Raw genomic sequence first — 23,521 nt, forward strand, 5'->3', positions numbered from 1 at the left:
AGGCCATATATGACAAACCCACAGCAAACATCATTCTCAATGGTGAAAAACTGAAAGCATTTCCTCTAAGATCAGGAACAAGACAAGGATGTCCACTCTCACCACTATTATTCAACATAGTTTTGGAAGTCCTAGCCATGGCAATCAGAGAAGAAAAAGAAATAAAAGGAATACAAATTGGAAAAGAAGAAGTAAAACTGTCACTGCAGATGACATGATACTAAACATAGAGAATCCTAAAGATGCCACCAGAAAACTAGAGCTAATCAATGAATCTGGTAAGGTTGCAGGATACAAAATTAATGCACAGAAATCTCTTGCATTCCTATACACTAATGATGAAAAATCTGAGAGAGAAATTAAGGAAACACTCCCATTTACCATTGCAACAAAAAGAATAAAATACCTAGGAATAAACCTACCTAAGGAGACAAAAGACCTGTATGCAGAAAACTATGACACTGATGAAAGAAATTAAAGATGATACAAACAGATGGAGAGAGATACGATGTTCTCGGATTGGATGAATCAATATTGTGAAAATGACTATACAACCCAAAGCAATCTACAGATTCAATGCAATCCCTCTAATTACCAATGGCATTTTTAAAAGAACTAGAACAAAAATCTTAAAATTTGTATGGAGACACAAAAGACCCCGAATAGCCAAAGCAGTCTTGAGGGAAGAAAACGGAGCTGGAGGAATCAGAATCCCTGACTTCAGACCATACTGCAAAGCTACAGTAATCAAGACAATGTGGTACTGGCACAAAAACAGAAATATAAATCAATGGAACAGGATAGAAAGCCCAGAGATAAACCCACGCACCTATGGTCAACTAATCTATGACAAAGGAGACAAGGATATACAATAGAGAAAAGACTGTCTCTTCAATAAGTGGTGCTGGGAAACCTGGACAGCTACATGGAAAAGAATGAAATTAGAACACTCCTTAACTCCATACACAAAAATAAACTCAAAATGGATTAGAGACCTAAATGTAAGACCAGACACTATCAAACTCTTAGAGGAAAACATAGGAAGAACACTCTTTGACATAAATCACAGCAAGATCTTTTTTGATCCACCTCCTAGAGTAATGGAAATGAAAAAAAAAATAAACAAATGGGACCTAATGAAACTTAAAAGCTTTTGCACAGCAAAGGAAACTATAAACAAGACGAAAAGACAACCCTCAGAATGGGAGAAAATATTTGCAAACAAATCAACGGACAAAGGATTAGTCTCCAAAATATATAAATAGCTCATGCAGCTCAATATTAGAAAAACAAACAACCCAATCCAAAAATGGGCAGAAGACCTAAATAGATATATCTCCAAAGAAGACATACAGATGGCCACAAAGCACATGAAAAGCTGCTCAACATCACTAATTATTAGAGAAATACAAATCAAAACTACAATGAGGCATCACCTCATTCCGGTTAGAATGGGCATCATCAGAAAATCTACAAACAACAAATGCTGGAGAGGGTGTGGAGAAAAGGGAACCCTCTTGCACTCTTGGTGGGAATGTAAATTGATACAGTCACTATGGAGAACAGTTTGGAGGTTCCTGAAAAAACTAAAAATATAATTACCATATGACCCAGCAATCCTACTACTGGGCATATACCCAGAGAATACCATAATTCAAAAAGACACATGCACCCCAATGTTCATTGCAGCACTATTTACAGTAGCCAGGTCATGGAAGCAACCTAAATGCCCATCGACAGACAAATGGATAAAGAAGATGTGGTACATATATACAATGGAATATTACTCAGCCATAAAAAGGAACAAAATTGGGTCATTTGTAGAGACTTGGATGAATCTAGAGACTGTCATATAGAGTGAAGTAAGTCAGAAAGAGAAAAACAAATATTGTATATTAACGCATATATGTGGAACCTAGGAAAATGGTACAGATGAACCGGTTTGCAGGGCAGAAATTGAGACACAGATGTAGAGAACAAACGTATGGACACCAAGGGGGGAAAGTGGCAGGGGGGGATGGTAGTGTGATGAATTGGGAGATTGGGATTGACATATATACACTAATATGTATAAAATGGATAACTAATAAGAACCTGCTGTATAAAAAAATAAATAAAGTTCAAAAAAAAAGCTACAGAAAAAAATATGAGGGAAAATTGTTGAAGACATGAAGTGGGGAAATGTGGGTCAATTAGCAATGTAGTCATTATGTTCCCATGTGATAAGAATGGACATAAAAAAAGACTTAATGGAAATACATAAAAATATTAACTGTGTTACCTGGGGATGGGGAGGTGGATTTAAAATTGTGATTTTCCTTGTTTATGCTTTTATTCAAAGTGTAATATTTTGTAATAATAAAAAATATTACTTCTCTTAAACAAAACCCAATATGTGAACATTCTCAAATGAATTAGGAGTAGTCTTTCTAATTATAAAAGAACCCATAATGTAAAATAATAGCCCCTCATGTGCATTTAACATATGAGTTTATCTGTAAAAATTCAGTTTATAAACAACTCTTCAGGAGTATATCTACTGCATACAACAAAGGGCAAACATATTGTGTTTGAAACACTCCAGGAAATAAATCAGTGCATCTTTAGAAATGACAATATTCCCATTGTGAAGAGTATTCCAATCAAAAGTTTTGACAGAAACAATAAATGGAGACTAGTTTCTACTACAAAAGGTATTTCAAGGTAAGATAATCATGATTAACTTGTAGGGTCTAGGAAGTCTCAGTGTTGTCATAACGTGCATTTGATTTTCAACCCAAATTGAAAATCATACAATCTTTCTTCCTGTCAAGGCAGCCTTTTTGGTATAAATGACCTGTTAGTGAGATTGAAGAATGTGGTTTCAGAGGACCTGTCAGATTCAAAACAAACCCAAGACTATTCTGGCAAATGAGAAATAAAGTTATGACACATATAACTTGGGAAAACTGTCAAAGGGAAGGACGTAGAGCATTTGGCAGGCTGCTTGTAAGTTACACACATCGCTGGAATAATGACTTCCCAGGTCAGGGTTACGAATCGGAGGCCAGGACAAACTCTATAACCACATTCATCTCTTGTTCCCTAGTGTGAAATGATCGTTCGCTGAAGAACAAAAGGTACCCCAATGCACTCGGCAATCAAACTTCTTGAGACCCTCAGCTTATTGATTTGTTTATTACACTGAGGCGCTGGGTGCAGAATGTTAAAACCTAAGGTTCTAAGATTCTAAAAGACATTCTAAGTGGATATTCTGAGCTGGGGGGAAAAGAAAAAGGAAAAAAAGGGAGGGGGAATAAAGGAAAGGCAGTCTCATTAAAACTCCAAGCAAACATCCCTGTGATAATTAATCCTCCTCCCCTCCCACCCCCCAATTATATGCAGCTTTCTTTACTGAGCCTCCACTTTTGCCATGGACATAAACAGCCCTCTGGGGTACAAACGTGGGGCTGAGGAACATTCACAAAACAGAGGTGGGAGTTGGGACACAGGGCTAAGGTGGCACCAGGAGAGAGGGAGGGGAGATTTCTGCAAGGAGTCCAGCACAGGAGGAAACCAACACCCTGTAGACAATTTGGTGTCATGAAGGACAGAGGCTGGAACAGCCACTTGCAGAGGCTGAAGCGGGAAGGAAGACGGGAGTGGGGGGTTGGGAGGGTTAAGAGGGGTGATTGGGGACAATTCAAGAGGTGCTGGGACTTGGGGACCTGAGAAGATCCACAGCCTACTGAATATTAAAGAGTTACAGAAACGGACAACCGAGTTTAGAACACTCCAGAAAAAGCCCCGTTTTTAAAAGACTGGCTGTGAGTGAGCTTGGCGGACCAGAGGGGTCAGAGCAAAAATGAAATTCCAGCTGCTTCTCTTCACTATTCCCTATCATGTCCTCTTATAAAGACCACTCACAGTGGTATCCTGTACTAAGCAAAACATAATTCTGCAGTTAAAGTCATCATATGCTGCTAAAATCATCAGTCATTTCTAGGCCCACACCACTGAGAAAGAACTGATTCGGTTATTCATGCAATTCTTGGCAGGCACTGGCCTGGGTGCTGAGGTATAGCAGTGGGATGACAGATGCAGTGGAGTTGAGAGAGACTCAGGTGATTCTAACATGTTAGGGGCTATGATGCGGAGAGTACAGGAGGGGTATCCGGCTCAAGCTCAAGCTTCCAGGAAGATGTGGCGTCTGAGCTGAGACCTAAAGGATGAGTTCCAGTGAACCAGCGTAAAAACATAGCACAGAGATAATTCCAGGGAGAGGGAACAGCACGTGCAAAGGCCCTGAGGCACAGGATATGTCTCTTTATCAGGACTGAAAGCCATTCGGAAGCCTCTGGGTTCTCCAGGTTTTGGTTTATCTGCTCCTCCACTTGCCTGCAGAGATGAGTGTGGACAGTATATTTTGTAATCCTTTGAGGAAAATGCCTGGTCTCCTCATTCAGCTGCAAACTCATCTAAGCACCTTCCAGACTCTACAGTGAGCATGTGATACCAACACTGCTAGGAGCTCCACCCAAGGTGCGGTGAGGGCCAGCCCTAGTGCCTTTATTCCTTCTCTCTGGGGTATCAGGAAGTCCTCTGTCCTCAAGCCATCTCGAGACTAGAGGGGCCTTGTCACTCACTACATCAGGACGGTGAAATGTGGCTGCAGAGATCCTGGCGTAGTCGAGAGAGGCTCTGAGGGAGAGCCATTCTCTCTCCTGGCCCTTGGGATAATTCTGCTTATGGGACATAACAAAGAAGCTGGATTAATCCCTCCAGGCAAGTCCTGAGCAGACTGTGCACACCCACTGAACTGGGTAGCTCAGGAGGATGAGATGAGGACGGGGAGAGTTCTCAGACCTCCTGGACTCAGGATAGACATCAGGCATGTGAAATCCAGGTCCTCTCCTGGGTCCTCAGAATCATGGCTAAGACACAAAGAGAACTTGCCCAAATCTCCTCCTCCCTGGTACTTCCCCCAGCACATTTTCCAAGTACTTTATCATCCACTCTGTCAGCACAGGCTTCAGGGCCAGACAAGCTGGCTTCAAGCTCAGGTCCGCTTTGCTGGAGCAGCCCCTGCCAGCCCCTCCCCCTCACTCTCTGCCTCTAATCACAGTGGGTTCTCAGACCCCCTCCAAGTCTGGCTCCCGGCTCACCTCTGGGCCGTCTCAGCACAGCCTCAGACATTCCGCCCTGCTCCTTGGTCTGGATAACTCCTTCTCATGCCTCGAACTACACCCACACCTCCCTGACCCTTGACCAGAGCAGCTCCCCATTACGTGTGCCCCTGCAATCTGCAAACACTCCTCATCCCTGTCATTGCCGGGTCCCCAGCAGGGTCTTGGGCACACAGCTGGCGTTCAATGGTTGTTCGATGCATAAATAAAGCAAAGGCACTAGGCATCTTACTAACCTCTCCCAGTCTCAATTGACTCAGCTAGAAAATGTGGGTAATAATACCCGCCTCACAGGGCTGTCGTAAGGCTTACATGAAATAATGTGAACAAAGCACTTAGCACTGTGCTTGGAACAGAGTAGGTGCTCAAAAAATAGTAGTCACAATAAAAGAAGAGTCCTCTATAACAGCCCTGTGAAGCAAATTCCACAGGGATCATCAGCCCCATTTTAAAGAGAAGAGAGAGCTCCAGAGAGGTTTAAATGATTGTCCGTGACCCATGGGCTTTCCCCCCGCGGCCATGCAGCCTCCACACTGGGAGAGGCCACGAAATGCTCCCAGTGGGCTGTCTTCTGCATCCCCTCTCTCAAGCGGCCTCCTCTTCAGTCAACATTTAGGGAGCTCTACCTGGGGCGGGCACCATGCTAGGTGATGGGAAAGAGGATAAATGAGGGAGAGCCTTGACCTTAAGGAGCCATGGCCTAGGAATCCACATGTTCCCCAGAACCAGTTCTCTCCTTTTATGGAAATAAAACCCATGCCTTATAGCTGGGCACAAAGATGACCAGAAGAAAGACTGCACTACAGCTAAATGTGGCCATTTGTCTGAGCTCTGGTAAAGGGGAGGGGCACAGAGGGATGTGTGCCACCTCTAGGGTCATGCCCTGCCCTTCCTCTCTCCCCGCTTCCTCCTGGCTGGAACAAGATGTGAGCTCTCTTGGACCAGGAGGCCAAGGTGACAACCTCGTTAGGATGAAGCAACAGGCTAGAAGGAGGTTGGGTGCCTGACACCATGAAGTCGCCACACCAGCCCTCTCTACCTGGACAGCTGGCTCCACGAGAGAAAAACACGTTTCTGTCTTGTGTAAGCTTCTATTATTTCGGGTTTTTGCTGGAGCAGCTGAATCCACATCCTAGCCAATTCAGGAGCCCACGGTCCACTGGGGCAGTACAGTGTGTTGGGTTCTGCGGGGGCAGGTATACACACATCTGCTTTCTTCACCTGCTCCAGGAAAAAGCATGGGCTTCCGCACCTCTGAAGAATCGGATGGGCATGACGATGGAGGCTCTGGCAGCACATTCAGAGCAAAAGCTCCAACGACTTGAGCTAAACACCTTGGTGGTACCCACCCACCTCCCACACCAGCCCTGACTATGGACAGGGGGCCAGGATCTGCTGAGGGATCCCTGTGCATGAGGCCAGGCACTGGCCAGGGACCCCGCTTCAGGCATCCACCATGTACCTCACCCCAAAGGTGCTAAAGTCCAGGTTTTCAAGCTAATTTTGGAATAGTTAACTCTCCCGCATGCACTTATGGACATTTCCCTTGCATTATCTGAGACCATGGGGGACAGCAGCTAAGCAGAGTTCTGACACCTCGTAAATTTTGCCTCCTCTTATCTGTAGTGAAACCACCAAGCCCTTCTTGTTCTTACTGGGGAAAAAAAAAATGCTGCTGGCAGTCTGTGACCTCTGCTTCATCTGCTGCAGTTTAGAGATGTGAGAATGTACATCAAAGACAGACAGACGTGGTGGAAATCTCATCCATTTGCCTTCCCATCCAAGCCATGAAGATCTACTACTAGGAATAAAGCCTTAGCTTTAAGTGCCAGATCGTATCGGATTGTGTTGTGATGTCAGGTGCTGAGCCAACATGTTTTACTGGATTTTTTTTGTTGACAGAGAAAGCAGGGACTGGAGATGCTCAGGAGGCGTGGCTCCAGGGACAGGTGTGCAGTTCACCCCACTTCTCAGAGGGGCGTCTCCCTCTAGAAAGGTTTGGTCTCATGCTAGGCTTTGTAGGAGAGTTCAGAGATGTTCAGGAAACATTTGTTTTCTTTTGAAGTTGGTACAAAGGAGAACAATTGTTCTGCTCTTCTGCAAACCATCTCTGTATCAGGGATGGGACCATGGTGTGGTTCAGCCACATATCTGGTTAATGAAACCCACACGAGAATCTGTAACGTCATACACCAGGTGCGGTGTGAACTGCCTCTGATTCTCCCAGGCAGCTATGAGATTGGGAGTTCCCAAAGGTGGGGTTACGTCTCACCACCCTTCTGCACACAATTCAAACCAGTTCAGCAACTTGGCCTGACCTATTACGGATCAGGCAGTGTTCCAGCAATTAAGGGAGATAGAACAAAAAGATAGGACATCATCTCTACGTTCAAGGGGCTTACAATATGAGACAAAACTTACATGAATGTAACAGTGAAGTTAAAACAAACAAAAATGTAATACCAAGATATGTGGGAGCCTGGTCTAGGCAGAACTGGAGAGATTTCATAGAGAAAAAGGGAACGGAGCTAGCCTTCTACGGTGAGGCAAGAGAATTCAGATACATGAAAGAGATGGATAATCCCTTCAAACAGCAGGGGGAAAGCTGGATGGTCAGGAATGAAGAGAGCTGGTTTGGGCTATGTTCTCCTTTCTTTCAGGGCTCAATTTCTTGGTGGTGTTATTTACACTGCCTCCGTGCTCTGACTATCAAGGGGGGAATGATTTGTGCCTATTCCTGATGTTTCCTGCCCAGAAGGCAGCTTCAGGTGCACCACACTCCTGGCCTCTCTCGTGCCCTCATCTGATTAATGAGTTTGGGAGGAGACCCTGCACGTGTGCAGGCCAGCCCCTTTGCTCTCCTTGGGATCTGCCTGCTAGGAGCTTGTTCTCTCTGTCCCTCCTGCCACCAGAGATACAGGGCAGACCCTCACAGGGGTAGGCTTGTGCTGGTCAGCAACACAAGGGTGGGTCTAATCCTGGGGCTTAATATTGGGAAGCCTTCTTGGATGCAAATATAATGCATATTCTCCGATATTAGCTTTATCACAAAAATAAAAGGTGATATTTTGACTGGCACCCATCTTACATATTATCTCTCTCTTGGTTCAGAACTCTGGGAGAGATGTATGCAGATTATGAAGCACCCCTGAACCCAACTCCCACCCTCTTCATTTCTCAAGCTCCTCTAATCTTGCTTCTGACCCTATACTCAGCATTACTCTCACCGTGGTCAATAACCCTTTTCCTGATAACAGCCTAAAAGATAGTTTTTCGTCCTCAACATATTAAAGCTCTTTGATTCTAAGATATACTTAAGTTGTTTAGCATTTTTTATCTCTGAAATCAGAAGATGCCTTACAATCAATGATATGTCACAGTTTAATGGTAGCATTGTTTCTCAGTAGGCCATAGAATACTGGTGTGTCTTATCATCCGTGGCATCTTCTAGTCACTGAAATGTGGTTCTGTAGCATTTGAAAATGCCCTTTTCTGCCCCTCCTTGGCTTCTGTGACATCCCACTCTCCTGGTCTCACCCCCTCTGATGGCGGTCCATCTCGGACTCCTACATGTGTCCCACATTAACTGGTATTCCTTGGGGCTCTGCTCTAGACCTTGTTGCTTCTTACCCTCCTCTCTCTCCTTGAGTTTTCTCAGCCTCTCCCTTAGCTTCGATTGTCACCTGGATCACAATGATCCCCAGGTTTATACCTCGAGCTTCGATCTCTCTTCCGAGTCCATAGAATCTCCCACTGGATACTTGAACTTAGCTCAAATCCACAGATTCAAAACTGGAACCGGTCCTGCTCCCAGGGAAACCTGCCCATCCTCCAGTGTTTCTCCTCCCTGTGAAAGTTGTCCAAGTCATTGCAGACTCCACCCTCTCGCTCGTCTCCATATTCAATAAATGACCAAGCTCTGATAATTTTATTTATCAGATATCTCTTGGATCTGTCTACTTTTCTCCATTCCCACTGCTGTTAAGTCCGTTCAGGCCTGTCTCATCTCTCAGCACCCTCCTCACTGGTCTCCCTGCCTGCTATCCATCCTCTTCACAGCAGCCAGGATGATCTTTCTAAACACAAATGCGATTTCGTGACTCTTCTCTTTTAAAATCTTTGCAGATGCTGCCCCTCTGCCAGGGAACACTCTCTCTTTAATCCTCTATCCTCAGCACACCCCGCTCCCACACACCTGGTGGAATTCAGTTCATCATGGAAGTCTCAGCTCAGATGCCACCTCTGTCAGGAAGCCTTCCTTGATTTCTTCTGGCTGGGCTGAATTAGATGCCTGTCTTATAAGCTCCCATAGCATCCTGTTCATACTCTTATTACAACTCTTGGCACTCTATTATATACGTGAAACTGCATATTCACTTGTCTGTTTCCCTAGTGAGACTGTTAGTTCTATGCCAGGAGTGTATGTTTGGTTCACTGTTGTATCTCCAAGACCCAGCACTACACCTGGCATTTTTATGGAATGAACTAATCAATAGAGCAATGAAAAGATGGGTCTGAGTGGAATAATGTAAGGTGGGACAGTATTTGAAAGACTATGAATGACTTAGGATGGATGACTTTGAGGACAGGACTGGCCCCCAGTCCAAGTGCAAGAACCTTGGTGTCCTCAGGTGGCTACATTGTCAGCCTGACTCCAGAAGGAATTTGCTGACCTGCTCAGAAAAACTCCTGTAATTCACTCTGATCTAGTTTAATGCTGAGCTGAAAATTTATGGACCTATTTAAAAAGAAGAAATAAAAATGATGGATGTTAGAAATTACCTTATGATACAAATTCTCTCCTTAAAGGAATTAAAATTTCACCCCAATATGGGTCACCAGCCTTCCTCCTGGAGACTATACTGTGTCTGATGAAACAATGTTGACATAGCTATCTGAAAGGGAGCCCACACATAAATGGTTACATTAAAGCAGTGGCTTGGAAACATCATGACAATTCTCCTTCTGTTCTTCACAACTGCAGTTAGATAAAATTAAATTAGCCAAATGTCTCTCCACTAAGTGAACAGATCACAAATCTTCCACTGAAAGCAGGTGATAATTTTCCAGGATGGCTACAGATAAGAATTCAAAATTGACTTGATTTTTCCCTTTTTGTTTATAAAAGGATATGTGTGCATTGTAGAAAATAAATGAAATATATTGAAAAGTAGAAAATATTGGCTCTTAAGACCACCATGCAGAAAGCTTCAGTTAATGTGTTGGTACACTTTCCATCTTTCTTCCACTCATATGCATTTTTATGTAGTTACAATTACTGCATATATAGTTATATATTCTGCTTTTTTCCCCACTTAACATTATATTTGAAACATTTTGCATTCCAATCAAACTTCTTATACCATCATCATAACAACTGCCTTGATTTACCATATTTTTTTATTTAACCAGTCCCCTCTCTCTGGGCTCTAAAGTTATGAGAATTTCCTTTAGAAAGCTCTATTCACTTTGCACCTATTTTTTCTCCCCAAGTTGCTATTTCTTCCTCTGAATCCTAAATCTCTGTCTTGAGCCCTGGCTTCTTTTCCCAGTTCCAGACCTGCCTTTCTGAGTAGCTGTTAAACACTCCACTTGGATACCCCACTGGCCTTTAAACGCAACAAGTCAAACCGAGCTCATCACCTTTCCCTCTCACCACCTCTTCCTCCTGACTGGCTTCTTCTGTTGCCGGTGCCTCCATGTCTCCACCACCGGAGGTCAGTCCCCTCTCACCTCCCTGTATCTGCTCCCCACATCCTATTATTTACAACCTTTCAGACTCTCCTCCCAGAATGTCTCAAGCCACCTGACCCTTCCATGCCAGATTCAGCAAATACAGGTCACCCAGTTAAATCTGAATTTCAGATAAGTGGGTACATTTTAGCATACACATGCCCCATCAATATTTAGGAAATACTTCAGCTAAAAAGTATTCTTTGTTTATATGAAATTCAAATTTAACTGGATATCTGTGTTTTATTTGGCAGCCCGACTCCTGTCTCGGTTTCTCCTGCCCACACCATAACACCTTTCTTCCTTACTATAAGCCGCAGTCACCTAATGGTCTCCTTGCCTCTATGTCAAATTCATTAATTTTTGCAAATCACAGCTCTAACAGTGTCACACTTTACTCACCAGCCTTGGTGGTTTCCCACTACCTAGTTCCTCAGGCTCACGTTTAGAAACGTCAACAGGCTAGCCCAGATCTGCCTCTCCAGCCCACGTCCCACTGCTGCCCTTCAGGGTTCTCAGCTCCAGCTCCACATCCTGGAGGTTCCCCCTCTCCTGCTCTCTCTGGCTCTTCCTCCCCATCTCCCTTCCACCACCTCACTCAGGCCCTCAGGATTTCTGACCCGAGAGCAGAGGGGCAGGGACAGCCGCCTCGTCCCTCCTCATCCATTCTTTTGGAGCCTCCGTGTGCCAGGCGCTGAGAATAGCAGAAAACAAAGCCGATCCAGACAACCTCCCAGGGCGCTGGCATGCTAGTGAGGCCAATTGTAGACTTGAACTAGCCGCTCACACCACGCGGCCATGGGAATTTAAAGCCTCCAAGCCTCCATGCCTCTATATCTGTGGAAACTCCATGCCTCTATATTTGTGGAACCTCCATGCCTCTATATTTGTGGAACCCAAATCTTCATGTCACTCCCATGTTTAAAACCCTCTCTGGGCCCCTCATCCCCCCAAGATAAAGTCCAGCCCCTTATTCTGGACCATGGGGCCCTTCACAGCCCAGCCTCTGCCTTTCAATTCAATTCAGCTCAATTCAGCAAACAGCCCCCAGTACCTTCCATGTGCTGGGCCATGCCAGAGATATGAAACCAAAGGACCTCAGCTCATAGGTGACGGATGAGTAAACGTGCAATTGATGCAGTGTGATGGTCTTAGCAGAACCACAGGAGGCCTTGGAGACTTAACCAGTTAGTGGCAACTCCTGCAGGGAGTTAGTGCAGAACTGGGGTTACAGTTAAATCTCCAGTCCCAGGTCCAGGGCTCTTTCCACTACTCAGTGTAGCCTGGCAACAAAAACGTCTGTCTTGCCCAAGACGATGAACCAAAACAAAACAAAAAGATACAAGATGATCTGAGATTAAAATATAAATTACGTATTAAAATGCAAAACCCATAAAAGTTACTCCAGGGATTCTAAATCACAGTGAAACAGGAGCATTTAAACACTGCACTTATAAGATAGAAACACAGAGAAATGGATCACACTCAAGCTGAGCCCTGATGAAAGCTCATCCCTCATTTACATTGGTCAACTAACACAGAACTGAGATAACAACTTACTTGCAGATGCTGAGAGTACCACTGGGGCAGGGACAGAATGAGTACCTGTGACTTTTTATTCTGATTATCTATGAAAATCTAGAAGAAGATTACTTTTAAAAAATTTAATGAATAAAATGCACAGGCTAAAGTCTTGAATTTATTTCAAAGAGCCAAGAAACGAAATTAGAGAAGCCACGAAGGGATTTCTAAGAGAATTCCAGAAGGAGATTAGGAGGGTATCACCTCAAAAATCAGGCAGAGAACCTCAGAGGGAAAGGAGAACACAAGAGATCATCTAGTATATTCTCCGTCCTCAGGGGACAGCATGGCTTTCAATCCAGGAGAGAGATCGTCTGTGTTTGTGGGACCATGTTTTTAAACTGCGGGCTGAGGGCAGGTCAAGTAAGTAATTCAGTGGGTCATGACAGTCAATTTCTTTTTAAATGAAAGTGAATAGAATCTAGTAGAAAACACGAGGTTGCATTTCATGCAGCAAGAGTTAAGTGCTGAGTTTTATGTATAATTGTGTGTGTGCGCATGTGTTTATTAGTTCATAATACAATATACATTGAGTCAAGAAAGTTTGAAAAACACTTTTCTAGAAAACTTTTATTAGAAAGGGTTTTATTTTAAACACATACTAAGCACATTCAGTTATGAGTCCTGACCCTTTTCCTCGTTTTTGGAGTCTGTGCTAAAATTAAACAGAGAATGGGGGTGGATTGTTCGAACTGGAAGGAGGAAACAAATGAGCAGAGTGTAAATGAGTGAACTGATAACAAGAGACTAGAGACCAAAGGAATGAGATGGATGAGTTCTGGCCTTTTTCCAAAAGCCTCCTGTTTTATGGTAACTAAGGATTCCCTGGCTATGCTCATTGGAGCCCTGGGTACACAGTAGCTGCTCAATAGTTACATGTCCTATAACCTTCTAGAAGCACCTGCATTCTCTCTATGGTAATAGTTGCCAAGCAGTGTGACTGGTGCCTTTTAAATAATGTCCGTCTCCTCCTGGAGGAGCTCCTTGCAGCAGCTCCTTGAAGGCTGGGCTCGTGTTTGATCCACTGATGCATTCCCACCTCTGTGACAGTTGCCTCAATAAATTGCAGTTGGATTGAACTGAAAGGCATCCAAGGACAGTAAAGATCTAGTTCTAATAGCTATTGGATGCTTAAACTCTCTCTACAAGAACAAACTGATTTCAGTTCATTGAGCAGAAGGTACTCTAATTAGAGGAAAACAATAACAACAAAACTCTGAAGTTTCCAAGGGAAAAAGAGCTTGGACTCTCTTACACCTCTTGGCCCAGAGGTCAAGTTCATTCAAAGGACGTGTGTTATCCTTTTAAAGAATAAGAGCCTCTTGAAATGTCAAAGATTCTTTAGGACGTCAAGCTTGGACCTACTTTCGGGACCCAATCTGGCTCCTGGGGATACCTGCTTTTTCAAGTCTGGACAGCTTGAGGGCAGCAACCACTTTGAATCTGAAGCTGCTGAGTTATTTCAGAGGCCCCATCCACGCTGCTGGCTAGAGCTGGCAGGATGCCCAGGAGGGCCCGAGGCAGAGGGCTGGACTTGGACAAGTAGTCAACTGACCAAATAAATCAAAATTGAACCAAGCCCTGGTTGCTTCCCCACAAGAAGCCCAGGCTGAGCAAAAATGAGACGGGACTGGGAAGTAATCATTTGCCTTCCTCACCCTCTGCACCTCTTCCTACCTCCATGCCTAGGTGTCCAAACCCAACCCCTAATAGTGCAGCTGTTTAGCTTGGGGCGGGGGTGGGGCATGGTGAGGTGTCGATAAGGAAGCCCTGAGGGCTTCCCTGGTGGCGCAGTGGTTAAGAATCTGCCTGCCAATGCAAGGGTCATGGGTTCGAGCCCTGGTCTGGGAAGATCCCACATGCCGCAGAGCAACTAAGCCCATGCACCACAACTACTGAGCTTGCGCTCTAGAGCCCGCGAGCCACAACTACTGAAGCCCGTGAGCCACAACTACTGAAGCCCGCATGCCTAGAGCCCATGCTCCGCAACAAGAGAAGCCACCGCAGTAAAGCCTGGGCACCGCAACGAAGAGTAGCCCCCACTGGCCACAACTAGAGAAAGCCTGCGCATGGCAACAAAGACCCAACACAGCCAAAAATGAAATAAATTAATTAAAAAAAAAAAAAAAAAAAGGAAGCCTTGAGCGTGAATATGTAAGGGAGATGGCACTGGTCTGAGGCTAGACTCCTTGGAAAGGCATATGGTGAGCTATCAGTGAAGGGAATGGGTGAAAGATGCCCTACACCAAAGGATCAAATTCGCTAGTCACTAGTGACTCTTCTTCCCAGCCAGGCAAATGTCCTGAGAGAGCTATCACTAAAGGAAAGTCCTCTTTATTGGGGACACTGATTAGTATTAAAGGTAGAGATAAGTATGCTTTCCCTGCAGTGATACTAAAGCAATGGCTTTACCCTTAATGTGTGCTGTTCCTTACACACAGTCAAATCTCATGTCTCTATGGATGAGAAAGGCAAGGAACAGAATAATAATCCTGTCTGCAGAGTTCAGTGGACACTAGGAATCCAAAACTTATTTCGACAAACAGTTTCAGCCTCCATCCCCCACTGAATCTCTATCCCAGTCTCCCTCCCACCATCTGCCGGCACACACTGAAGGAATACAAAGCATCCTTGGGTTAACCTGAGTAGAATATAATCAAGAGGGCAAGTTGGCTCAGGGTCAGGGGAGAAAAGAGGCTGCATATCATATACTCTCAAATCAAGCAGAAACAGAGTTTAGGCTTTAGAAAAAAAATGCTACCTATGTCTTGATACTTGGTTTGAATCTCAAGTCTAACTTCAGTGTAACAATGTCTCCCTGCCTCAGTTTCCTAAGAAAGCACACCCAAAGATCAAAAAAAAAAAAAAAAGTCCACAATGTCTAGCAGTGTCTGGCAATTGAATGGACCAGCAAACTACATACTAACACTGGGAATGAAGTATTGCTAAATAGATCAGAGCAGAGGTTCTGGAGTCAGAGGGACCCCAGGATGCTGGCTCCATGGACATCATCAGCTATGAAGAGTTGGGAAAGTTCCCCCACCTCTCTGAGCTGCCAGTGTCTCATCTACAAAATGGGGAAAATAAAACTACTTCCTAGGGTTACTGTAAAGATGAACTGAGAACCTGTATGTAAAATGCCTGATACAGAATAGATGACCATAAATGATGGGTATTATTATGAGGGCTTGCCCCCTCAGAGAGGTAAACATGCCCCCACTAAAGAGCTGTTCTGCAGCTGCCTCAGGCAACCAGGTGAATCTCTCAAAGGCCACTGATGCTCAAATACCAAATTCCCACATGTTCCCCCATGTCATTCCTCCTCCCCCCACACGTCCTATTACAGTGCATGGCACACCGCCTCCCAAGTTTCCAAGTGAGAGACCTTGCAGTCCTCATTGACGTCCCTCTCCTCCCACAGCCAAACCATCATCAGGTGCTGTTGATTCTACTTCTTAAATATGTCAACTCCATTTGCTTCTCTCCCTCTGCCCACCACAAATATTAGCTTGGGGCTCCACCAACTTGCCCCTAGATAACAGGTCTCCAGGCTCATCTCCCTGCCCCAGCCTTCCCCCTTCAATTAACTCTGCAACTACAATAATCTTTCTAAAGTACAAATCTGATCGTGCCTCTCCCTTGCTTTAAACCCTTCATTGGCTCCCCAAAATAAAATCCAAGTCCCTTAACATGGCTTCCAGAGCCTGCCATGATCTGCCTAGCGCTCAGAGCTCCCTTCCCAGACTCATCTCTCACCACACCCCTCCTTGCTCTGCGTGTTCCAGCCACACTGAGTACGTACACTTGTACAAATGAATCATGACTTCTCTCTCTCTCTCTCTGGAGTGATTTCACGCATGCTTTCCCCTCTGCTTAGAATACTCTTTTGTCCCTTCCCTTCACCATGTTAACACATATTCATTTTTTAGGTTTCAACTTAGATGTCATTTCTTCCAGGAAGCCATCCCCAATACCTGAATCCCGGGTTAGATGTCCCTTCCACTGTATACAAATGTCTGCTAATTTGTTCACCTCCCCCCAGTAGAGCCCCTGTAGGACAAAATACATCTCTTTCATTGAAACATCCCAAGTGCTTCAAACACTGCCTGGCACAAGATAGGCACTCAGATATTTGCTGGATAGATGTATGGATGCCAACCATTGGTCCTGCCCTGTGGAGCCATTTCTGGTTGAAGGCAGCAGCTAAACTAACCCCAGGTACCAGCAGGTTTCCATCCAGCAAAGGCAACACCTACCTAGAATGGCTACCACCTCGTCATCCTGGATCACCTCCAGGGAGCCGGAGACCACAAAGCAGAGGCTGTCGACACTCTCTCCCGCGTGGTAGATGAGGTCCCCGGGGGCGCAGTGCACCGTCTGGAACTCCATGGCCAGTGCCCGCAGGCAGCCGTCGCTGGCCAGCCGGAAGGCCGGGTGCTCCTTGAACACCTTGCGGTTCAGGTGCACGCAGATGTCAGCTCTCATGTCCTTGGGGCAGATCTGCAGGACCTGGCCAAGCATGGGGAGAAAAAGTGTCAGGATCCTAGGTGTGGCCTCCAGCTCACTGCTTCGCAGGACGGAAACAACACCCACTAGACTAGACCGTACTTTTCAAGGCACCAATGGACAAGACAGCTGCAGTGACCCCAAAATCTGTGCTAAATGCTCAGGACAGGGGCCTGAGTCGGGGGCTGGGAGTATGTGGGACCCTTTAGACAGGAAATCCGGGAGGAGGTGACAATTAAGCTGACATCTACATAACGTGTCAGAGGGACCCCTATGAAAGAAGAACATTCCAGCAGAATAGCCAAGGCTGTGAGGAGACCTGAGCAATAGCCAGTGTGAATGAGGGGAAAGGTGGGCATGGGAGACGAGGTTTCAGGAGAACGTCAAGCACGGGAGCATGTGGAGACTTTTAAACTATGAAAAGATCTTGATTATGATACTGAGTGTAATGGGGACACGTTGGAGGACTTTGAGCAGGGGAGTGGCAGGGGATCCTCTATATTTTAAGACGATCATTGCAGCTCCAGAGTGGAGTTAGAGGGCCAACTGTAGGCTGGCAGGAGTGGAGCCAGGAATCGAGTTAGCTCACACCTGCAGGTGTCCAGGTGAGCAGTGAGGGGGCTTGGACTGGGTTGCTGGCAGGGAAGCCAGTGAGAAGTAATCCAATTCTGAATGTATTCTGAAGATACAGCTGACATGGTCTGTTGATGGATTGAAGGTGGATGTGATTTGAAGAAAGATATTAAGTAATATTTACTGAGCACTTCCTACGTGCCAGGCATCGCTAGGCACTTTGGAGTCATTCATTCATTTCACACACATCTACTGAATACCTTATTGTATGCCGGGAATCATTCTAGGCTCTGAGGATGTAGCGTGAACAAAACCCCCTGCCTTTGTGTGACTTACTCTCTAGTGGGAGGGGACAAATAAAAAGCAAAATAAGTAAAATTTAGTGGTTAGGGCTATTTGCAAATGAAAAGCAAAATAAGGAACATTTAGCAGTAAGTGCCAAGGAGAACAATGAAGAAAGAAAGCAGAGGGAAAGTCAGGAGGGTTGTGATTTTACATTTTCAAGCGAATTGAAATCCTCACATACACCCTATGATGTAAGTGCTATTATGGCACCATTTTACAGATGAGGAAACTGAAGTACAGGAAAGATCAATAACTTGCTCAAAGTTGCACAGCCAGGAAACTGCAGAGCTGGGTTCTCCAACTAGGTAGTCTGACTCCGGAGCCCAGTTTAGATACGAATCACTTCCTATATGATAAAGCTGCCCAAAACAAAAGGGCTTGTAATTTGACTCTCAGCGTCTAGGAACTCAAGGCAAAATGGGAACTGTAAGAGGCCATGTGGGTCTCATATTCCAAAGAAATAAAAATTTCTCAGCCTTTCCTATGGAGAGAAATATTTCTCTGGACTAAATTTTTGCAAGAAACCATTCATAGCTCCTTACGTAGCAAGGACGAAGTAACACAAGGGGACACCTTCAAGTGTACTTTTCCAGAGAAATCAGGAGTGTTCCTAAAATAATCCTTTCTCCTGTCCTAGCCTGTGAACAAAGCTGGGGGCATAAAATCAAACGTGTTAAGTGAAGACATTTCCTTGGGGTGCTGGTTACTTCCCCACCCCTGCTTCTCCGCCTCAGCACAGGCCATTTGCCTCTGCATCCGGTGCTCACTTCTGAATCTGGAAGTCCCTCAGCCTCCTTCAAAACCCAGCTCAAATCTCACCTTGCCCAGGACAGCGCTGCCCCAATCCCGCCCCTCCGCATGCCCCCATGCTCTGCACTGGAAAGAGGAGGTCAACAGTTGAAATCCCAGTTCCTTCCTCTCCAAGTGACTTAACTGCTCTACACTTCAGTTTCTTCTGTAAAAAAGCATGCTGCTAATGTTGCCTTATGAGGATTAAATGAAATTATATCTACCAGTACGCATCCTCAGGACAGCACCTGGCCCCAGTAAGGGACTCAATAAACGCAGGTCCCCGTCCTCTATGTGCCTCTGCATTCCTGCTCTGGGGCTGTAGGATGCCAAGGAAGTGAGCGTGTTCTCTGGGAGCGGGGATGGAGGACTGACTGAGGCAGAGGAAAACTCAGACAGCCAATGCTTGGGCAGAGCGCTCACTAAGTACTTCTCCTTCAGGTTCAGTAAAACAAGACTCCTGTAGAAATGTAGGTTTAATTTGGATCCTCTTCTCTCCAAGCAGAACACCAGGGAGTGGGGAACACTTGCTTGTCATGTCAAAACTGTGCCCAGTGGTTTGAAACAAAGATTTGTTCTCTAGATGATTTCACCTTTAAATATTTCCTTTCCCTTGGGCTGGGCTTTGCTGGCAGAGTGTGGAGATAATGCTTTATTCATGGGCACTGTTCCAGAGCCACGGGAAAGCACGTGTGGAGAGGAGAGGGCACTTGGAGTGGAGAAATTACAGTCTCATGGCCATCAGCATCTCCATCATTCTTCTGTTGGCTTCATACTGGTGGTGCTCCTGAATGCCTCTCTCTGAGGGGGGGGTGTCAGCTCAAGACCCCACAGCCTTCCTGGGCCACCTGCCCTTCTACTTGGTTTGAGGAGAGACCACTCTTGCTGATCTCTGAGGCTGCGAAGGCCCCAAGGAGATGTCACCACAGAGGTTCATGGAGTCTCCCTGGGGGAGAGGAGGGGTGGGGGCAGGATGAAGCATGGATGCGAGAACAGGCTTTAGGATCAAGCAGATCTGGATTCAAGTCCTGGCTTCCACATGTACTAGTCGTGTGGACCTGAAGCTATGCTTCTTTCCCCAAGTCTTCTTCTTCTAACTTGAGTATAGAATTCTTCAGAGGATTCCATGAGCTGCTGTGTGAAAGTCCTGGTACGATGCCCGGCACGTGACAGGGCTCAGTGCATGGGAGCTGTCATGTCTGACATCGTTATCACAGCAGAGCAGCAGGTCAGCCTGAGGGAGGCTTTGAAGTCCAGGAGGTCAGAGCCAAAAGGGCCTTAGAGGTCAGCCTTATTCTTAAAAGTCATCTAGTTTCCATGTGTCACAGACAAGGAAACTGAGGCTCAGAGGGACCAATAGTGTGCTCAAGGTCATCAGATAATTACCGGTAACACCGGAGTTGCCCAGCACTCCCACCCTTCCACCGCACACACATCGCCTGGTCATCACCGACCGTTCTGACCTGGATTGGAGGGGAGGGAAACCAGGGAAGGGCTCAGAACCTTGGGATTGGCTTTCTCCCCAGGAGCTGCCTGCCAAGGAAGAGCGGCCACCCCAGGCCGGGCTGGGCTCTGCACTGAGTGTCACAATAGTCCCTCTCCCATCTGGATCAGGACGTGGGGCAAGTCCCAGAGCCCTCCAGGGAGACAGCAGGGAGGGGAAGGGAGGGCCAGTGCTGATGGGTGCTGTCTCCCATGCAGCCACCCAGCCCAGCCCTGCAGTGAGGGCAGGAAAGGGTTCCTTTCCCAACAACCAGTTTTACAAAGGCATCCTGGTCCCTGGGAAAGGGAGCCCCAGGGCTGAGAGATCAACGTTCCTTTCTGCTCCATCAGCTGCCAGGCACCCACAGAAGCTACAGGGGCCTGGTTGAGACAGCAGAGCAGAAACAACAGGCACAGTGGCGCCAGCGGTTAGCAAAGCCAGGGATGAAGTCGCACCCAACCGACGACCTGCCTGTCTGAGAAACGAGGGCAACTTCACCTGGACTCGTCCTTCTTCCCTCCAGTACATGTGATAAATTAAAAACAACAACAAAAAAGTAATAGTAGGAAAAGCACAAGCTTTGAAGTCAGACAAAACTGGGTTCAAACCCTGACTCTGCCATTCTTAACTCTGTGACCAGGGGCAATTAATAAAATTAATTGGGTTGCTGTGTCCTCATTCCTTCAATAGAAATAAGAGCGGGTGCCTCCCAGGGTTGTCATGAAGCCTAAGTGAAGCATGAATGCCGGGCCAGGCACGTGCAGTTGTGCAGTAAACACCTGCTCTTAATGCACCTTCAAGACAGGGTAGCTGGTTATTGTTGTTATTATGGCAGATATTCAATACAATCAAGGTATTGTTCCTTTTAAGTTGGGATCAGTTAAATTTAGTTAAATTTCCCCAATTAAACTGTCAACTCTCAACTGACTCTTCCAATGGAGAAAGGCCAGGAGCATGGAGAGCTGATCCCCAAGGCAGCTGAATTTGGCTTTGAAGGTGTCATAAGGTATTTTTGCAATCATGATATCGTTCTGTTTGCCTCTTTCTAACAATGAAAGGTATCAGTATTCACTGAGTACTTAAGGAATGGTGATTAAAGGGAGAAGTGCCATTAAAAAGACTTGAGAAGCAGAGAAAAACTAACCTAGGATTACCTCTTTGCTCACAGAAAATATGACAAAGGAGATCATTCATAAATGATTAATCGAAAGTCCACTGTATCTTTTCTCTATTCTTTCCAGTACCACCAAATTTTCATCACTTTATTGAAATGCATCTAGAATAATGCAACTCTTGGAGAATGATAGATATTTACTGCCATTTCCATTTTATAGGTGGGAAAACTGATGCCTAAAAAGGAGCCTAAGGGATGCTCTGGTTAAGTCAACTGCTTATTAAGGCACAAGCCCCTGGTCGGTATCTCCCAGGCTTGTCTAACAAATAGGACACTTGTTAAAAATGCAGATTTCCAGGGCTTCCCTGGTAGCGCAGTGGTTGAGAATCTGCCTGCCAATGCAGGGGACACGGGTTCGAGCCCTGGTCTGGGAAGATCCCACATGCCGCGGAGCAGCTGGGCCCGTGAGCCACAACTACTGAGCCTGCGCGTCTGGAGCCTGTGCTCCGCAACAAGAGAGGCCGCGATAATGAGAGGCCCGCGCACTGCGATGAAGAGTGGCCCCCACTTGCTGCAACTAGAGAAAGCCCTCACACAGAAACGAAGACCCAACACAGCCATAAATAAATAAATAAATTTTTAAAAATGCAGATTTCCAATCCCCATTCCACCCCATTCCTCCCCACAAAATTCTGATTCCAAAGATCTGGGATTGTGGCTGGGGGATCTGTTTTTAATGACCATATCATGGGATTCTCAGCAGGGCCAAGACTAGAGTAAGGCAATAGCCTTGGACACAAAACTTAAGGAGATGCTAAAAACTCAGTCATCAAGATAAATCAGAGTTTAGGGCAATACTCTGAAAAATCAAAATTCATGCAAAAAAATCCATGATGAACAAAATAGCAAAAGTTTGAATAAAGAGCAGATCGGCAGCGATGCTGTGCCATATTGGAGTCTGAGGTGAAAGGAAAATCAGTAACGCTGGTCATCTCACCCTGGGTGGCCCTGATTCTTATCAGCATACCAGCCTAGGAAATCCTGTCCTAGACAGTTAGACTGCAAGTCCGTCTCTTCTCCAGGAGACACCCCTGCCTTTCCAATTTCTAAAATAATATCTCCTAATTGCAGGTTCTGGAGAAAGGCTGATCTGGAAGCAATCAAAATCTTTGGAGGTAGGACCGGGGATTCCAAAACTATACCCAGGAGAATTCAGATGCACAGTCAGGTGTGAGAAGCACTGCCCTAGGTGAGCCTCAGGTCTCCCTGGGAAAGCCAAGAGACAAGTGGTTTACCTGAGCCTGTCGCCTCCTTACCTTCTCTGTGTCGATGCCTCTGGACATGGACCAAGTAGACACGATGTAATCCATGACTCGCTCGCTTAGTCCCTTGGGAACCTGGTAGAGCTTCAGGAAGTCCCGGACGCTATTGAGCATCTCATGATACCTGTTGGTGTTGGCATACATCTGTTGGAAAATGGTGGTCACATTCCCGAAGATGGTGGCATACAGAAGTGCTAGAGAAAAGAGGAGGAGGAAAAATACACATCAGTGGTCCCTGAACTAGGGTCCAAGAATGCCCCACTTGCTCAGAGCAGGCCAATGGTCAGAGCTGCTCACCCAATGGCAGATGCTTCTGACCTTCTCAGAAGAGCCTCACCCCATGAGCCTCTGGGAGTGGACCCAAAGAAAGAGTCTCCAAACACCAGGCCACTAGGACAAACTTGTGGGAGGCAGGGCTAGGGTGGGGCAGCTGGCATGACTGGGGCCAGAAGTAGGAGACAGACAGCAGTGGGGGCTGGGGACAGGACAGCTGGATTGCTTCACTGTATACGTTTTATCACAAAAAGCTTGAGCCATGCCTGAAGCCATCAGTCAAATGTGTTCTTATGCGCTCTGGACCAGCGCAAATCCAAACCTATGAGCAAGTCATCTTTTTAAAGCCCTGCTATGTGCCAACTCCACTACCTGCCAGAGACAGGATGGGGAATGTGCCACTCAGTCCTGGCTCTCACACAGCAAACAACATAGCAAACAGACTTTAAAAATGTAATCACAAATAATTAAATAATAGCAAGTCCGCCAACAGCATTGAGGGATGTTATATCTTTGCTTTGTATTTATTGTTCAGGTGCACGTCAACACAACAGTCCACTTCACTGTGATGTGGCTCCTGGGGAAAAAAGCATGGCTTTGATATGAACAGAATAAAATCAGGTCCCCTGGAGATGTA

General features: G+C 45.8%; 2 protein-coding genes across 6 annotated transcripts in view; one reads left to right on the plus strand and one right to left on the minus strand.

The window, feature by feature from the left end:
- The window catches only part of HHAT (hedgehog acyltransferase), a 495,443-nt gene that overhangs the window by 459,650 nt on the left and 12,272 nt on the right, over window positions 1-23,521 (plus strand). The window lies entirely within an intron of this gene.
- Window positions 1-23,521, minus strand: part of KCNH1 (potassium voltage-gated channel subfamily H member 1) — a 443,651-nt gene that overhangs the window by 99,521 nt on the left and 320,609 nt on the right. For all 5 annotated transcript variants that reach the window (XM_082399775.1, XM_082399774.1, XM_082399773.1 and 2 more), the window contains 2 exons: window positions 22,606-22,805; window positions 16,736-16,988 (listed from right to left, as the gene is read on the minus strand). In XM_082399775.1, coding sequence (XP_082255901.1) covers window positions 16,736-16,988; window positions 22,606-22,805 — 453 coding nt within the window. The remainder of the gene's footprint in view (window positions 1-16,735; window positions 16,989-22,605; window positions 22,806-23,521) is intronic.

Source organism: Balaenoptera borealis (genome assembly GCF_965194805.1).
Source record: "Balaenoptera borealis genome assembly, chromosome: 1".
In the NCBI taxonomy this organism is placed as follows: Eukaryota; Metazoa; Chordata; class Mammalia; order Artiodactyla; family Balaenopteridae; genus Balaenoptera; species Balaenoptera borealis.